We start from the raw sequence: 15,059 nt of genomic DNA, 5'->3' as shown, positions 1-15,059 counted from the left end.
TGTACATGGATGACAGATTAGATCTGCCTCACTGTGACATAGCTGCTCTCTTCTTTTGTCATTTCTGTGTGCTGTGCAACGTAATCAGTTTTGTGGTGGCTTTTTACTTATATTATATAGGGAAAAACAAATGCTGATATGTTTGTTTATTACTAGTAGTAGTATTTGCCCCTTTTTCTTTATTACTGAAGTACAAAATGACGGTATAAAAAGACATAGGCAGTGCGTGAGAGGAAGAGAGACAGAGCCAAATAACATTTTACCCAGAGTCGCTCTGTGATGGCCCCACAATTTAATCATCAGTAATAACTGTCATGTGTTGGGCGGTTGTATTTTGATGGTTGCTTTGAGTCCTGGACAAAGGCAGGGCTTGTTGTGCTTGCCAGGGTACTTCCTGTCCTGTTCCAGTGCCATCACATATTTGACACAGAAGGTCTGGAAGTAAACAGGACATAGCAGATAATGGGATCTACCACGCAACAGTACTTTTCTTCAGAAACTAAGCCATGGATAAATATTTGAGTTACTCTTTGTTGCACTCAGCAGAGTTTATGGAATTTCATAGCTTTTTGTGTAACATAAATGTTTGATACTGGCATGCCCATGTCATAAACCCCAAATTTGGCATGTCTGCTACTAATATTATATAGTTTGTATTCTAGATTTATGTTTGTATTAACGTTGGTTTTTTTTCACAAAAATAATCTAACAACCTAGTGAGTGTACAGATAAGTAACTGAGAACAGTTTATATTTAACCACTCCATCTGAGCCCCTGTCTGCAGCTTCAGCAGCTGCACGCTCAAAAACGCTGCGTCCGGGATTGGAGGCAGTGCGCATGCTCGAGGGTACTTAATATGAACGCTGTCTCCCGTCTCAAGACATCTCAGACTCAGGTAGGGATATTCATTTAATTTTCTTCTGACAGCTATTTATATATCGTCTTCCTTGTTGTGGAGTAAAGGTCATACTCTGGCGTGTTTCTAGCTTTGTGGATATGACACGCTTTTCTAAAAAAAAAATAAATAAGCGGAAACATCTTGTTATAAACAAACTCCAAGACAGCCTTTGGACCAAATTAATTTGTGGTTGACAACGTCCATGCTGGCTAATGAAGCAACGTTAGCCAAGAGCTTGCTCAAATGTTTTAGCGTTTGTCCGTATCTGCACGCTTGTTGTGGAGGTTATGTGTTTAGCGAGTAGGTTTTGTGCGGCTAGTTAAGGTTCCGGTTGCTCCTGAATTGCACTGACAGATGCGGCTAGCTAAGGCTAACAGTGCTAACTTGGCAAGTGTGAATGGAAAAGGGTATATCAGATTTACTCCGGCGGTAATGTTAAATACCCTGTGACCCGTGGCCGCTTGTTTCGTGCTAGCTTATTTTGCCTCAGCTGGTTAGCTGACGTTAATCGTTTATAGGATTGAAAATGCAGCTAATTTGGAGCTGTCACCTCAGTATGTGATGACACAATTGTACCTGCAGCCTTACCTTAGCCGTTTGTGTGCTTTTACTGAGCGTCCAGAATGAAACTAAAAGCAGTAATTGGTTTTATAGTACAGCTAGCTAACAGTACAGTACGCTCTCCGTTAAGGCTAGCAAGAAGCTTCCTCCTCCTCCCCTCGGTACGTTTTACATTAATATCTGAGGCAGGTTTTGTTTTGTTTATTTCAAATGGACATGGAGCATCAAAAGAAGTACGGAAATGTGTGTGTGTGGGGGGGGGGTCTTTTCTTTCTGTAAATTTTCAGACACATAGTAATACAGCTGCCATCCCAGTGTCATTCTCATCTACATCTATTATCTGTGAATGTAAAGTGTATATAGTGATTAAATCAAACATTCTTTAGCTGGAAACCCTTAAACTATTACAATATTCTTTCTTTTTTGTTTTTTAAATGCCTACAGGAAAATTCTGTTATCTTGATGAAAGGTTAAAAATCTTTGCTTTGGTTTGCAATTAAAATGCAGTTTGGTTAGGATAAATCCAACCATTTGAGCCCTGAGATTTGGGAACTCGTAATTGGTCAAAATAATGGCTAGGCTGTATCAGTCTGACATCTTTATTGAGCAGCATTTGTGTAATTATTTTAAACAGGATTGCATTTAGATTTTACAGGTCACAAACAAAACAAAACCACAAAAAAAGGAAATGGCCGTAAAGCAAAAGTTTAGCAATTCTGTGGGACGAATAAGACTGTTTCACTTCTTGTTTTGGGGGTTCTTCAGTCATTCATAGTGATTGCACGCCTCGAGTGAGTTTTCCTTACTTTTCAGAGCCATGGTAAAAACTTCAGCTCGTACCTTTTGTTGTCATTAATTCCTTGTGGATTTTACGGTGTAATTCTCCTGTAATAGAAGCTGCCCTCTTTTCATCTTTGCCTTCTTTCTTTAGTTTTAAATACAGATTTATTCTGTTCTTTAGTCACCCAGTGAAATATTCATCCTGCAAAACAAGACCAAAACTGCTCATTCCAGTATGTGGTTCATGAAATTCCAAACCTTTTTTCTCAGAACATTCCTGTGTTTAATGCGGACAGAAATTTCTATTTTTAATTCAAGCAAACAACAAGACCTGTGTGATAGAGCACAGTTTTTCCGATGAAGCCCAGACTACAGGTGTGACCGCACTATAAAACAGTGTGCGACTGTGCTACAGACTGCCAAACTATTCTTAGACCTAATCTTAGCCACTATATTATCGAGTCTGACTTTGATCAGTTGCACCCAGTGTCACGTGTATAATGGCAACATTTAGGTGAAACATGCCCTTATTTATTATAAGTAGGACAGTTATATCGCGAGTGCTCCCAGCTTCTCATGCAAGGATATGTTGATATCGTCCTCTATGTGACAGTTATATAAACAGATTTTTAATGACTGTCTCTTTTAGTGTATTGCAAGTGATCTTTGGACTGCCATCTTCATGTGACGTCTTGAGAAAGGGGAAATAAAAGCACCCAAAAAGATTGTGCTTCAGCTATTCTCCGTATGTTTCAGGGCGCAACTGATTTGTAGACGTACCATCTGCCTGTATCATGTGGGATGTGAAACAGTTAGTTAACAGCTTGTGACCTTCAACAATTACAGGTTTGTTTTTTTTTCTAGTAGCCAATTAAATCAGCCAAAGGTGTTTGCACACAAGTCATTTCAAGCTTTCACAGGTGTATGAGGTGTATGATGCACATGCATTTTTGTATTTGTCAGAACATGATTAGGGAAATTGATCAGTAGTGTGTCTTCATTACAGATTTCCTGTGGTCATTATGCATTCCATCTCTCAAATCGCTTCTTATGGAAACAGAACTTTCTGAGTCTTTATTTTTGTGCATTTTTCTAATTTAACATTGCTACATATTGGGCAGTATTTTATGTATTCTGGTGTAAATACCAATGCTACATTTGTTATCCATTTATTAGTTTTTCTTTTTATAGCACTCGTTTTTTTTGTATTTTGTACAGTACCATGCTATAAAGTCTAATTTTCCACTTTCAGATATTCATATTTCTTCCTAATTGTATGCTTATCCTCAGCTAGCTCATATACACTAAATTGCCAAAAGTATTCACTCGTTTGTCATATAAACTTGAGTGACATCCCAAAAGACCCTAAGGCTACGTTCACACTGCAGGTCTTAATGCTCAATTCCGATTTTTTTTTAATCAAATCCGATATTTTTGTCTGCTTGTTCACACTACAAATAAAATGTGACAGCAAACGCGCTCTAGTGTGAACCCTCAAAGCGGCCCGCATGCACAAAAGAAGACGTCACACACAACGCGCTCTGTTTAGGCCCAGAACAAACAGTATTGTTTGACTGATGGCCGTTAATATAAAGACTTGTTTCATACTCTACATTTCCCAATTTTGCTTTAAGTTATAAAGTTATTTTGTTATTTACATATGGCCTAATAATTATCCTTATTGCTGTTTTAGAGCGGAGCGGTGCTTCAAAGGATAGTTGCAGATTTCTGTCAGAATCTGCAGATTATACAGTACAAATAAAATGTTCACGTTTCTCCAACGTTGTCTTCCCAACAGTTTCACTGACATCTACACTGGATGGCCAGGAAGCGTTCACAATGTCTTCTCGGGCGCTTCTCCGGCGCTGATAATTGGCGTCTGTCTTGTGTCAGTGACGTAAAAGACGGATTTAATGCGGCATGACCGTTCAAACAGCAGTCGCTTTCTAAAACATCGGATATGTATCGCATTCAGTACCACATACGAAAGTGACCCAGATCAGATTTGAAAATATCTGATTTGTGCTGTTCACACTGTCATACCATGATCGGATATGGGTCGCATAGCGTCAAATAAGTCGGGTTTGATGCGCTTTCACCTGCAGTGTGAACGTAGCCTAATTTATCCCAAAGGTGTCGTATCAGGTTGATGTCAGGACTCTGCACAGGCCAGTCAAGTTCTTCCACACACTGACCCAGATATCCATGTCTTTATGGACCTTGCTTTGTGCACTGGTGCGCCGTCATGTTGGAACAGTAAGGGGTAATCCCCAAACTGTTCCCAAAATGTCTTGATATACTGAAGCATTAAGAGTTACTTTTTACTGGAATTAAGGGGCTGAACCTAACTCCTGAAAAAGAACCCTCACACATAATCCCCCCCTCCACAAATTTTACGGTTGGCACAATACACAAGTACTGTTCCCCTGGCAACTACCAAACCAGACCCATCCATCGGTTAGCCAGATGGAGAAGTGTGATTCATCACTTGTGAGAACACGTCTCCACTGCTCTAAAGTCCAATGGTAGCATGCTTTACAGCACTGCACCTGACGCTTTGAATTGTGCTTAATGATGTTAGGTTTGGGTGCAGCTGCTTGGCCATAGAAAGTCATTCAATGAAGCTCTCTACGCGCTGTTCTTGAGCTAATCTGAAGGTCACATGAAGTTTGAAAGTCTATAGCTACTGACTCTGCAGAAAGTAATCAACCTCTGGGTACTATGTGCCTCAGCATCTGCTGAGCCAGCAGAGCCACTTTGTGGCTAAGTATCTGTCATTCCCAGTCACTTCCACTTTGTTATAATACCACTAGCAGTTGACTTTGGAATATTTAGTAGCACAACTGGGCATGTTGCACAGCTGACATCCTATCATGATGCCACGCTGGAATTCACAGAGCTCCTGAGAGCGACCCATTTTTTCACAAATGTTTGTAGAAACAGTCTGAATGCCTAGGTACTCAATTTCTATACGCCTGTGGCCATGGAAGTGATTGGAACACCTTAATTCAATGACGGCGATGGGTGAGTGAATACTTCTGGTAATATATTGTACTTAGTGTAGATCAGGACTAATTAGATAAGTTCACTAAGGGCTCAGAAGGTGGAAGCCATTTTCGAACAAATCTTTCAAGTGATAAATATGAAATTTACATCGGTGGGAACTGAATAATTCTATGATGCTACTGACAGTTACTAATAATGCATGTGCATAACTATAAGCTTTTTTTGATTCTTGTCACCCTTGTTTTTTTCCAGTGACCACAATGGGCAGATAAGAAAGACAAAATATCTGCTGTGTGGAGGCTAGAAGGTTAGTAAGACCTCGGCAGATACCTCCTCTTTTCCTGCACGAGCAGTCCAGCAAGTTTACAGCACAATGGCTGAAGAAGACTATGGCAGCTTTGTGGACTGGAACCAGATGGGCGATTTGGCCAAGAGCAGCGGGCCCACCAAGGTGGACACTAAAGATCTGAAAGAGTTCAAACGGATGGCTCGACAAGGTTATTGGGCCAAGAACCACAAGCTGCGGGCACAAGTCTACCAGCAACTCATCAAAGCCATTCCTTGCCGTACAGTGACCCCAGATGCAGCAGTGTATCGTGACATTATGGGAAATGCAGCCACAAAGAAAACCTCCACCAACGTCCCACTACCAGAGTTTGTGGATGGAAATCCCATACCGCGGTACTGTCTGAAGCCGGAGGCAGTAGCCTCAGCCCATCAGATCATCAACTGCCTCGCTGGACACTTTCCAGATATCTCTCATTGCCCAGCTCTTCCTGCAGTTACTTCATTGCTCCTGCACTTCAGTGTAGACGAAGCTCAGTGTTTTGAGCATGTCAGCCGCATACTGGCATGCAACGAGCCAGGGAAGCGACTTATAGACCAGACCTTCCTGGCTTATGAGTCTAGCTGCATGACCTTCGGTGACCTAGCCAATAAGTACTGCACAGCTGCTCACAAACTGATCGTTGCCACGGCTCAGGATGTGATGGATGTCTACTCAGACTGGCAGCGCTGGGTCCTCGGTGACCTGCCTTTTAGCCATGTGGTTAGGGTCCTAGATGTCTACCTAGTAGAGGGCTATAAGGTTCTTTACCGCGTGGCAGTAGCCTTGCTCAAGTTCTATCGCAAGCATAAAATGGGAGCAGAGGGGGGGCAGGGCAACCAGCAGCAGGAGGATTCAAACAAAATCAAGGCAGATATTCAGGTATTTGTTAAGGGCATTGCTTCCACCGTCACACCTGACAAGCTGCTCGAGAAGGCATTCTCCATCCGCCTGTTCAGCCGCAAGGAGATCACCCTGCTGCAGCTTACAAATGAGAAGTCCCTGCAGCAAAAAGGAATCACTGTGAAGCAGAAGCGGTAAAGTTTAAAAAAGAAAAAAAAGAAAAAAGTAAATGTTTTATTTTTTGTTTTGTTTGTTTTTTTAAGTGGGTAAATGTACTTTCTAAACTTCAAAACTGGGCTATTTCCTGTGCGGACACTTTGCTACACGCTGTGTTTATGTCTAAAAATGTGGCTTTATGTCATTACTCTGCTTTTTTTAAGTTAATGTTACCACATGTTGTATAATTTTTATAATAAACTTAACCAAATGGCTTCTCACAGTCCCATACTAGGAGTTGAGCTCTTTTAATAAAATTAATCAGTCCACTTTGTTAATCTAGCAATATGTGAACTCTAATGTTTCATAATTTACCATTACCTTCAGTCTGGAAATCTACTGCCATTAGAATGAAAATACTTGAACATGACTAAACTTCCTTCACGGTTTGTGGACTTCACCCTGGTATGCATGGCATGCAGACGACCAATATAAACCATTTGAAATATAATTTAGCACAAGTGTAGAGTAGATATATTTACAGTCTTAACTGTTTTAGCATTTTTTTAATTTTTTTTATTTTTTTGTTGGTAGCAATGCCCTCTGTCTTTTAAGCTTTATATTCTGGCATGCTATAGGAAACTGTTTGAGTTGCTTTGCATCCTTTTCTCACCGTCTGTTCTTTTTTCTTTTCTGCTTGGTTTGTGCCACGATTTTTCCATGCACCATGTTCTGTCTCATCTGCACACCACTCCTGTGTTTGCCACATTGGTTCTTTTACAGCTCTAGGTGGGTGCTCTTTCATGGTTACACTTATTTCTGATACCCGTTTTAAATAACCTGTGACCAAGTTGCTGTTTTGTGGTTTGTTTTTTTTTGTTTTTTTCCCCCGGGGGGGGGGTGTATTTTATACATATCTCTTCACTGTATGGGATGCTCTTTCCGAACCTCTCTCTCTTTCCTGTGTCTAAATTGCTTTGGCATCTGCAGGCGGAACGTGCAGCTGGCACTTAACCCTGACACATTTTCCTCGGAGATAGTCAGTGCCAAGGAGATGCATGACATCTGGTCATGGATCCCAGAGCGCTTTGCCCTGTGCCAACCACAGCTTCTCTTCACAACCTCCACTCACGGTTGCAGCCTGAACAGGTGCATTTTACAATTTAATTAAGTGTTAGCTGCTGCTCATAATTTACATTTTATAACTTTGAATGAAATTAATAACTAAAAGTTTGGGTAAATCTGAATTTAAGGTTACATTTTTCTTTTAATGGAGTCAAATCAATTTCTTTCATGGCTTAAAGCAACGGCTTCTTGTTTTAATAAAGTACAAAATACAAAAGTGTGTTACTGTTGCTGCATTACGATCCACTGGATATGTGTTAGTTTCAGTATTAGGTGTTTAATAAGACTGTTGCAGTGAATTAAATGTTTTTCCTTTTTTACAGATTCTACTCGCATTGTGAGGGCCACGAACCCACTCTGCTCCTCATCAGGACCACAGATGGCGATGTAAGTAGCATTTTTTTTCTACTGACGTAAATATTGTTTATTTTGTCTGAAGGAAACAGTGGAATGTGCCATCAGATATTTTATTATGATCAACGAGCTAAGATAAAATACGAGTAAAATGCGACCTCATATTTGGAACCAACCTTTGGGCGATCTCGATCCAGTCTGTGATGTGTGAAAAGGAAAAATTAAGCAACCTCATGAGTATTACTCATACTTTGTACATTTTGTCACAATAAAGAGGAAGCAAAGATCAGTTTTCTCTGAACTGCAGAAAACTGAACTGCAGTTTGTGACTCTGCTCAGCGCTGCTGCCTCTATGAGCTCAGCGTGATGACGCTTGAACCAGCACTCCACCTGCTGCAGCCTCTGTGGTGGTGTGACCCTCCAGCTTGCAGAGGATCTTCAGAGCAGAAGCACTGCTGTCACCGGCTGCAGTCCAAGACAAAGTGGAGTTTAACAGTCTTATCAGTAAATGGATTGGATTGTTGTCAGAGACGGGCATGCATAAATGTTAGCTTAATTTTTCTCCATTTAGGGATGCAGGTCTGTACTGAGATTGCGTTAAAGTTTGAGTTTAATGCACAAGTAAAAACATTTGCACAAATGTCTTAACATATTTCTGCACTTTTTCTTTCTATGTTTCTGTTTTGGTTTCTTAGTTTAAGGGCTTTTGCCGACCCCCAAGTCATTCTTGCCCTCTGACCCTCCCTAATATATAACTATCATTAGTTTCTATCTTTGTCTGATACAGGGAGCATCAAAGGTAAAAATGTCATGTTTGACAAGTAAAGTCCTTCTTAGCACATGCAATAGGTGTGACCTACTCGTAGCATTAACTCAGTCATTGCTCTTTATTTAAGGAGCTAAAGAGGCTAAGATTAGGTTTCTGTTTTTCAAAGTAGACTCGGGTTATATTTTTGTCCTGGGTTCTGTGAACTGGGTTTAAAGTTCCTGATTATACATGTGTCGTATGATTGGATTATCCTGGCATTAGTGTTGGCATCTTACAGACACCACAGTCAGAGTCCTTCCACTTGCTTGACTTTTGTCACAACCGCTGAAGGTGAATAAATCCACAAATTATCTCACTCATGCAGTTTTTACTTAATTTTTTTTCCAACAGGTATGCGGCGCGTTTCTGTCCACTGATTGGGAGGAAAGGAAGAGAGGAGGCAACAAGTTGAGCTTCTTCGGCACAGGGGAATGTTTTGTCTTCAGGGTAAGATTATTTTCAGTTATCTAGTAGCAAAAAACCAATTTTTTTTCTTAAAGACATCATTTGAGTCATTTTTAGAGATAGTTGGAATTTTTTTGTAGTGCTATTGTATGACCAGCAGGGGGTACCATCTATCTTTTTTCAAATGTTACTGTTGTCAATATCAATGGCCCCAGTTGGTGTATCATTTGGAGAAGTTTTCATACTAGGGCACAGTTCCCTATTCATTGACATGCTGTCAAGTGCAAAAAAAACAGCCACTCTTGTTGCTATTCTGGTGGCAGCAGTGCAACATTGCCTAGAAATAGAAATAAAGACTGGCTGTCTGTTCCCTTCTCTATGAATTATTTACTTGGCTAACTGTGTAAAGCTCAGCTGTGTGCTGTCTGAGCCTAGACACCAGAAAACACAGTCATCTCAAACACCAATACTTAAGCACACACATATCGGAAACTCCTGTAACCCGAAGCCCTCAGTATCGTAGCAGGCTCGTACCTGATACCACACCTGACACACACGAGAGACAGACTCCGGGACCAATGTCTATTGGATGGGCAGTAGAGGTTTGAACAGGACCAGGAGAAAATTAGTAGGATACAAGATAATGTATGCCATGCAAACATTAGAATAACCCTACCAAAAAAAAAAGTTATCAGTCTCCAGAAGACGTAAACTTAAAGGTCTTACCTTCTCTTATGGGATTTTTCTTTTCTTTTTTCTATCGTTTACATTTTCAAATTCAAGAAAAGGACCTCAAACTGATGTTTGAGGTCCTTTTCTTACATGATCAGTAATGCCCCTTTGACAAGTCTCACAGCTTTCTAATGCTTTTCTAAAAGCTGTGAAGGTGATCCTCCATTCTTCCTTCATAAGGCTTCTAGTTCTGTAACTTTGGGACTTGTATCCACTTCTGTTTTGAGCTCTGTCCACGGTTTTTAGGTAGAGATTGTAAAGAGGAAAACTTCTGCTTTGTTTGTTTGTCTCTTTTTTTTTTTTTTTTCTATGTGGTTGTATTTTTTTAACATGTTCAAAATAAAGATTACATTCAGTTCAGTTCTGTTTGCACCTCTTCAAGGAGCCTATTCTAGATTTTCAAGTGTTAGGGAGAGAGAGATTTTTTTTCAAAAACCTAGAGAAGAGAAGATGCCTGAAGAATGAAGAAGTGTACTAGTACAGATTTTCTAAAACAAAGGCAACGTGCAGAGCTGTAGTACCTACAGAAGAACAAAAATGATGAGCCATATCATGAAGCTATGGGAAAAGAAATGACAATCGGTGTGTTGCAGTACAAATTCATGATGAGTTAGCACTACAGATGCGATGTTTGCTTCAAGTGTGTTAATGGAGAAGTACGGAGAACGTCAGAAGGTCTTTGTAGATCTAGAGAAAGCATATGATGGGGTGCCAAGAGAGCAACTGTTACTGCATGAGAAGTCTGAAATGGCAGAGAGGTAAGCAAGGATAGCTTAGACAGAGGTGAGGTGGGCTGTAGGTGTGACAGATGGATTCAAGGTGAGCCTGGTATTACTCCAGGGAATGAGCCCCTTCTTGTTTTCAATGGTGATGAACAGGCTGACAAATGAGACCAAGCAGGAATTTCCATGGACTGATCTTTGCAGATGACACTGTGATCTTTAGTGATGGTAGGGAGCAGGTAGGAGAGGGGGAGGTTTGCTCTGGAGAGAAGAGGAAGGCAAATTCATAGAAGCAGGACAGAATGTAAGTGTGTGACTAAGAGGAACATGGATGTAACAGAGAAGCTGGAAGGAGAAGTAATTCAAATGAGTACATGAGTTTAAATACTTGGGGTCAGCCATCCAAAACAACTGACCGTGTAGAAGAGAGTGCGGGCAGGATGTTGTTAGTGGAGACGAGTATCACAGGTGATCTGTGACTGAAGGATGGCAGCAAGAATGAAAGGAAGGGTTAAAAGATGTTAGTGAGACATGCTGTGATGTATGGTTTGAGCACATTGCACTGACAAAAAGACTGTGGATGAGCTGGAGATGTTAAGATTTTCAATGGGAGTGACCAGGATGGACAAGATTAGAAATGAGTACATATCAAAGAAAGCTCGTGTTAGAGCTTGTATTGTTTCTCTGCTTGACTTAATTTACCCCATTTTCTCCAAACATTTCTTTATTCATTGTGGCCATAAAGCTTTGTTTCAACTTCATCAACACACTGGATTAGTTTTCTAATGTATGTGCCATGTTTAGATGTTCATTTGAAATCTTCTGATTGTAGACTCGTGAGGCATAAGAGAGGTTTTCTTCTGATGAGCCACGTTTTTGCAGGTGTTACGGCACAGTAAAGGTGCCACACCAGAGTCTACTAAATCATCATGAAGCTGCTCTGCAGTAAAAAGCTGAGTTTTCTTGTTTGTAGTTCTTAATGGTAAATTTCATGACTAGAAATCCAAGAAAATCTTCTGAGAAAACTGCTCCAACTTCTTAATTACATCTCAAACTGAGGACCCCTGAGGCTGAGTGTCTCCTCTGGGAAAATTTCAGAGTACCAGATGGCTGCTTAGAGGAGAATTTTTAAAGCAGCCATGACTCTAACAAGTAAAAGTTATGTTAAAGCTCCAAACTTCTAGAGTCCCCCATCTTCTGTGTTTGTGGTGTGACTTCTCCCCCCCCCCCCCCCCCCCCCCCCCCCCAATGGAGCTCAAGAAACAGTAGATTGTACTGAAACAGTAGATTGTACTGAAACAGTAGATTGTACAGTAGATTGGCAAAACTGTTGCCAAAAGCAACAGTTTTGTTAAAGAGATTAGACGGTGCTGCCTTAACTCAGCAGTGGAAGCTGTTGAATTTGCTTGGTGAAGAAAATTCCAATGTCCACAGGAGACTGTTTTTCCTAAAGAATGCTAAATTCCATGATGCATCTGTTTGTTAAAATCAGGATTCATTTTGGGATATTAACTAATTTATGTGATTTTTAAGAAAATGGGTGTTTTGTTCTATTATTACTTCATTTAATGTGTAGTTTTCTGGTGTGTAGTTGTTAATTATAGACATTTCTGTTTCTCTTGTTAGCTGAAGCCGGAGATGGAGCGTTACGAGTGGATAGTAATCAGTCACCCTGAGCTGGCTTCGTCCATCAAGACCCAGGCTCAGAAAGAAACGGCAACATCTGAAGACCAGATCACAGACAGCAATAGCTTACAGCAGCCAGAAAAACCTCCTGGAGAGCTGTCACCATTTCTGTCTGCCCGCCACTTCAACCTGAACTCTAAGAATACTTCTATGTTCATGTCTGGAAATGTTGACTCCATCATAGTGGGTGAGTGGACTTTGACAGTATGTCTTTTATGTGTATTTCCCATTTTAAAGCGTGTTTTTTAAATAGTAACTTGTATTCTGTCATAATTAGGAAAATTGGTAAAGAACTAGCGCCTAATTTCTTAAAGGGGGTGCCATCGGGCGTACCTAATTCTAATCAGGTGCTGTTTTAAGCACACTGCTCTCCCCCTACATGATTTGATGATGAATAGTCATCAAATTGTCAAATTCTGAACACATTTTAATGACTTCTAAATCATTGTGATTTTTACTTTCCACAATAGTGAGCTATTGGTGTAAAACACACTTTTCAGCTTTTAATAAATTTTGAAACTGTATTTTTAGAGACCTGGAATGTAAATGTTTTTGTGATTTGTAAAAGTGGTTTATGCTAACTCTGATCAGTAATGCTAAAGACCTTTACTGATATCCTTTGATTTTAAACAGGGTAGCACTTGATGGAAAGCTTTTACTGCACATGCAGTAAAGACTTTTTGCAATCTCAAACATTATAAATAACATTACTAAAATACTTAAACAGAATAATGAACCAAAGAATGAGTCTGGATAGTTTTATGGTCCAAGTTTGATGTTTTATTGTCTGGGAAAATCCTGTTTCACCAAATGAGCAAATGTACTCTATTGGCCTGAGATCTATTGACTCTGGAGGTGGTTTAGTACAGTGAACTCACTGTCATGTTCGGAAACTAGTTAAAGGTGATTTGAGCATTGTGACCTGGTGTTTTATCCTGCTGAAAACAGCCATCAGAAGATGGTGCTCATAAAGTGGGAAGGACACCATCAGCAGCAAAGCTAATGCAGACCATGGTGTTTGAACAATGGTCAAGAGACACAGTGTGCAAATATCCCCCACACCATTACACCACCAACAACCTGGTGTGGTCTTCTGCTGCTGTAGCCCTTTTGCTTCAAGGTTGCACGTGTTGTACGTTGACAGATGCTCTTCTGCATATTTAAGTTACTGTTTCCTTCCGTTAGCTCCTTTTTTTTTGTGGACCAGTCTCTGTAAACCCCAGAAATGGTTGTGTGGGTAAAATCACAGTATATCAGCAGTTTCTGAGTTTCATACCAACCCAATGACCACATTCAGTCACTTAAAACACCTTTCTTCCTTATTCCATTTCTCAGTTTTAACTTTACCAAGTAATCTTGACCATGTCTACATGCCTACTTGCACTGAGTTGCTGCCAAACTGATCAGATGTGTTGATCACTATATGTCGATGAAACAGTGTTAATATTAAAGAATCTGCTTGGAAGAAGTGCTGATCGTTGGTAACTCATGCAAACTCTGTCATCTTCTTTCCGATCAGGAGGAGGCAACGGCAACGCTCTGTATATCGACTCTGAGCTGAACCACGGGCGCACTGGCAGTTGCACTACCTTTGACAACCCGCCCCTGTGTGCAGAGAGCTTCCAGATTTCACTGCTAGAGGTGTGGGGCTTCCAGGACACCATGGCCTCATAATGCTGAGCACATACATGCAACACATACTTAGGTATTCATCCACAAACACTTAAACATGTGAAATAAGAAGTCAAGTGTTTTAGGTGGAAAACAGACATGCAAACAAAACCACATCCGTCCTGCAAATTCAACTCTGAATTACTTTTTTAAAAAAATGTATTAAAGCAGTTTGTTCAAATTTCTGCAAATGAACAAAAATGTTTCTTTTTTTTCCTGTTTATTTTTGTATTTATAGATTTGTGTACTCATTTTGTTGACGTGATAATGGAAATGTCCAGGATCAACCTGCTGAGCAAAAACATTTGATTTTCTGAATGTAAATTTAAGTCCTTTTTTTCTTCTGTAGTTTATCTCAATCTGCCAAACTCATTGTTAAGCTAACTCTGCAGTCCTTACATTACTATCAGGTCATGAGGTTTACAACAGCATGTGTGAAGTCGAGTCTCCATGTTTGTGATTATATGATGAACAAAAGAACCTAGATGTTAGAGAACCTGTCGTATCTTCCCACACTTCCTGATATATCGTGATGGGAGATCTGACAAATGAATTCATGGTGTAAATGTTTATGAAGATCTAGTGAATTTTTATGTTGCCATTTTGCACCAGCTTTCTCTTTGAGTCTGTGATGATTGTCTCCCTTTTGTGCAGTATATGAATATAATGTTGTTGTTGTTTTTTCTTCTCCTCTACATCATTTTCCTGTTATTTCCGTCCTTTCCAGTATAAAGATTGTAATGAGAAGTTGAAACGCTGTCCTGTTCCTAAAGTGTCGTTGGGGGGCCTCTGTGTGAGAGTGTGGATTTGAAAATGTGCTTCAGTAAAGTGTCAATTGAGTAATTGCAAATGTGAAAATACAGCATTAAGCTTTCATCAGAGTCATTGTGTTGTCATTGTTATTTTGTCTTGTTACTGAAGGTGTTTTCACCCACACACTGCAGTCCAAAAACAGCTTTAAACATCCATTTCCCTAAAACAACTCAG

General features: G+C 40.2%; 1 protein-coding gene across 2 annotated transcripts; it reads left to right on the top strand.

Moving 5' to 3' along the window:
• The first annotated feature begins 833 nt into the window (after window positions 1-833).
• On the top strand, window positions 834-14,946 carry tbc1d24 (TBC1 domain family, member 24). 2 transcript variants are annotated; one of them, XM_085416196.1, is made up of 8 exons: window positions 841-895; window positions 2,996-3,085; window positions 5,498-6,607; window positions 7,560-7,718; window positions 8,018-8,081; window positions 9,208-9,303; window positions 12,342-12,588; window positions 13,921-14,946. In XM_085416196.1, the coding sequence occupies exons 3-8, from the start codon at window positions 5,619-5,621 to the stop codon at window positions 14,073-14,075; spliced, it is 1,710 nt and encodes a 569-aa protein (XP_085272322.1). In that variant the 5' UTR covers window positions 841-895; window positions 2,996-3,085; window positions 5,498-5,618; the 3' UTR covers window positions 14,076-14,946. The 2 variants fall into 2 exon arrangements, with proteins under 2 accessions (XP_085272323.1, XP_085272322.1); XM_085416197.1 differs by lacking the exon at window positions 2,996-3,085 and having other exon boundaries at window positions 834-895.
• Window positions 14,947-15,059: the final 113 nt, after the last annotated feature.

Source organism: Rhamphochromis longiceps, linkage group LG8 (assembly GCF_057381845.1).
Source record: "Rhamphochromis longiceps isolate RC_006_pf linkage group LG8, R_longiceps_female_GT1.1, whole genome shotgun sequence".
NCBI classification, from domain to species: Eukaryota; Metazoa; Chordata; class Actinopteri; order Cichliformes; family Cichlidae; genus Rhamphochromis; species Rhamphochromis longiceps.
The sequence above is the reverse complement of the archived record's forward strand: the minus strand, read 5'-3'. Positions and strand labels throughout refer to the sequence as shown.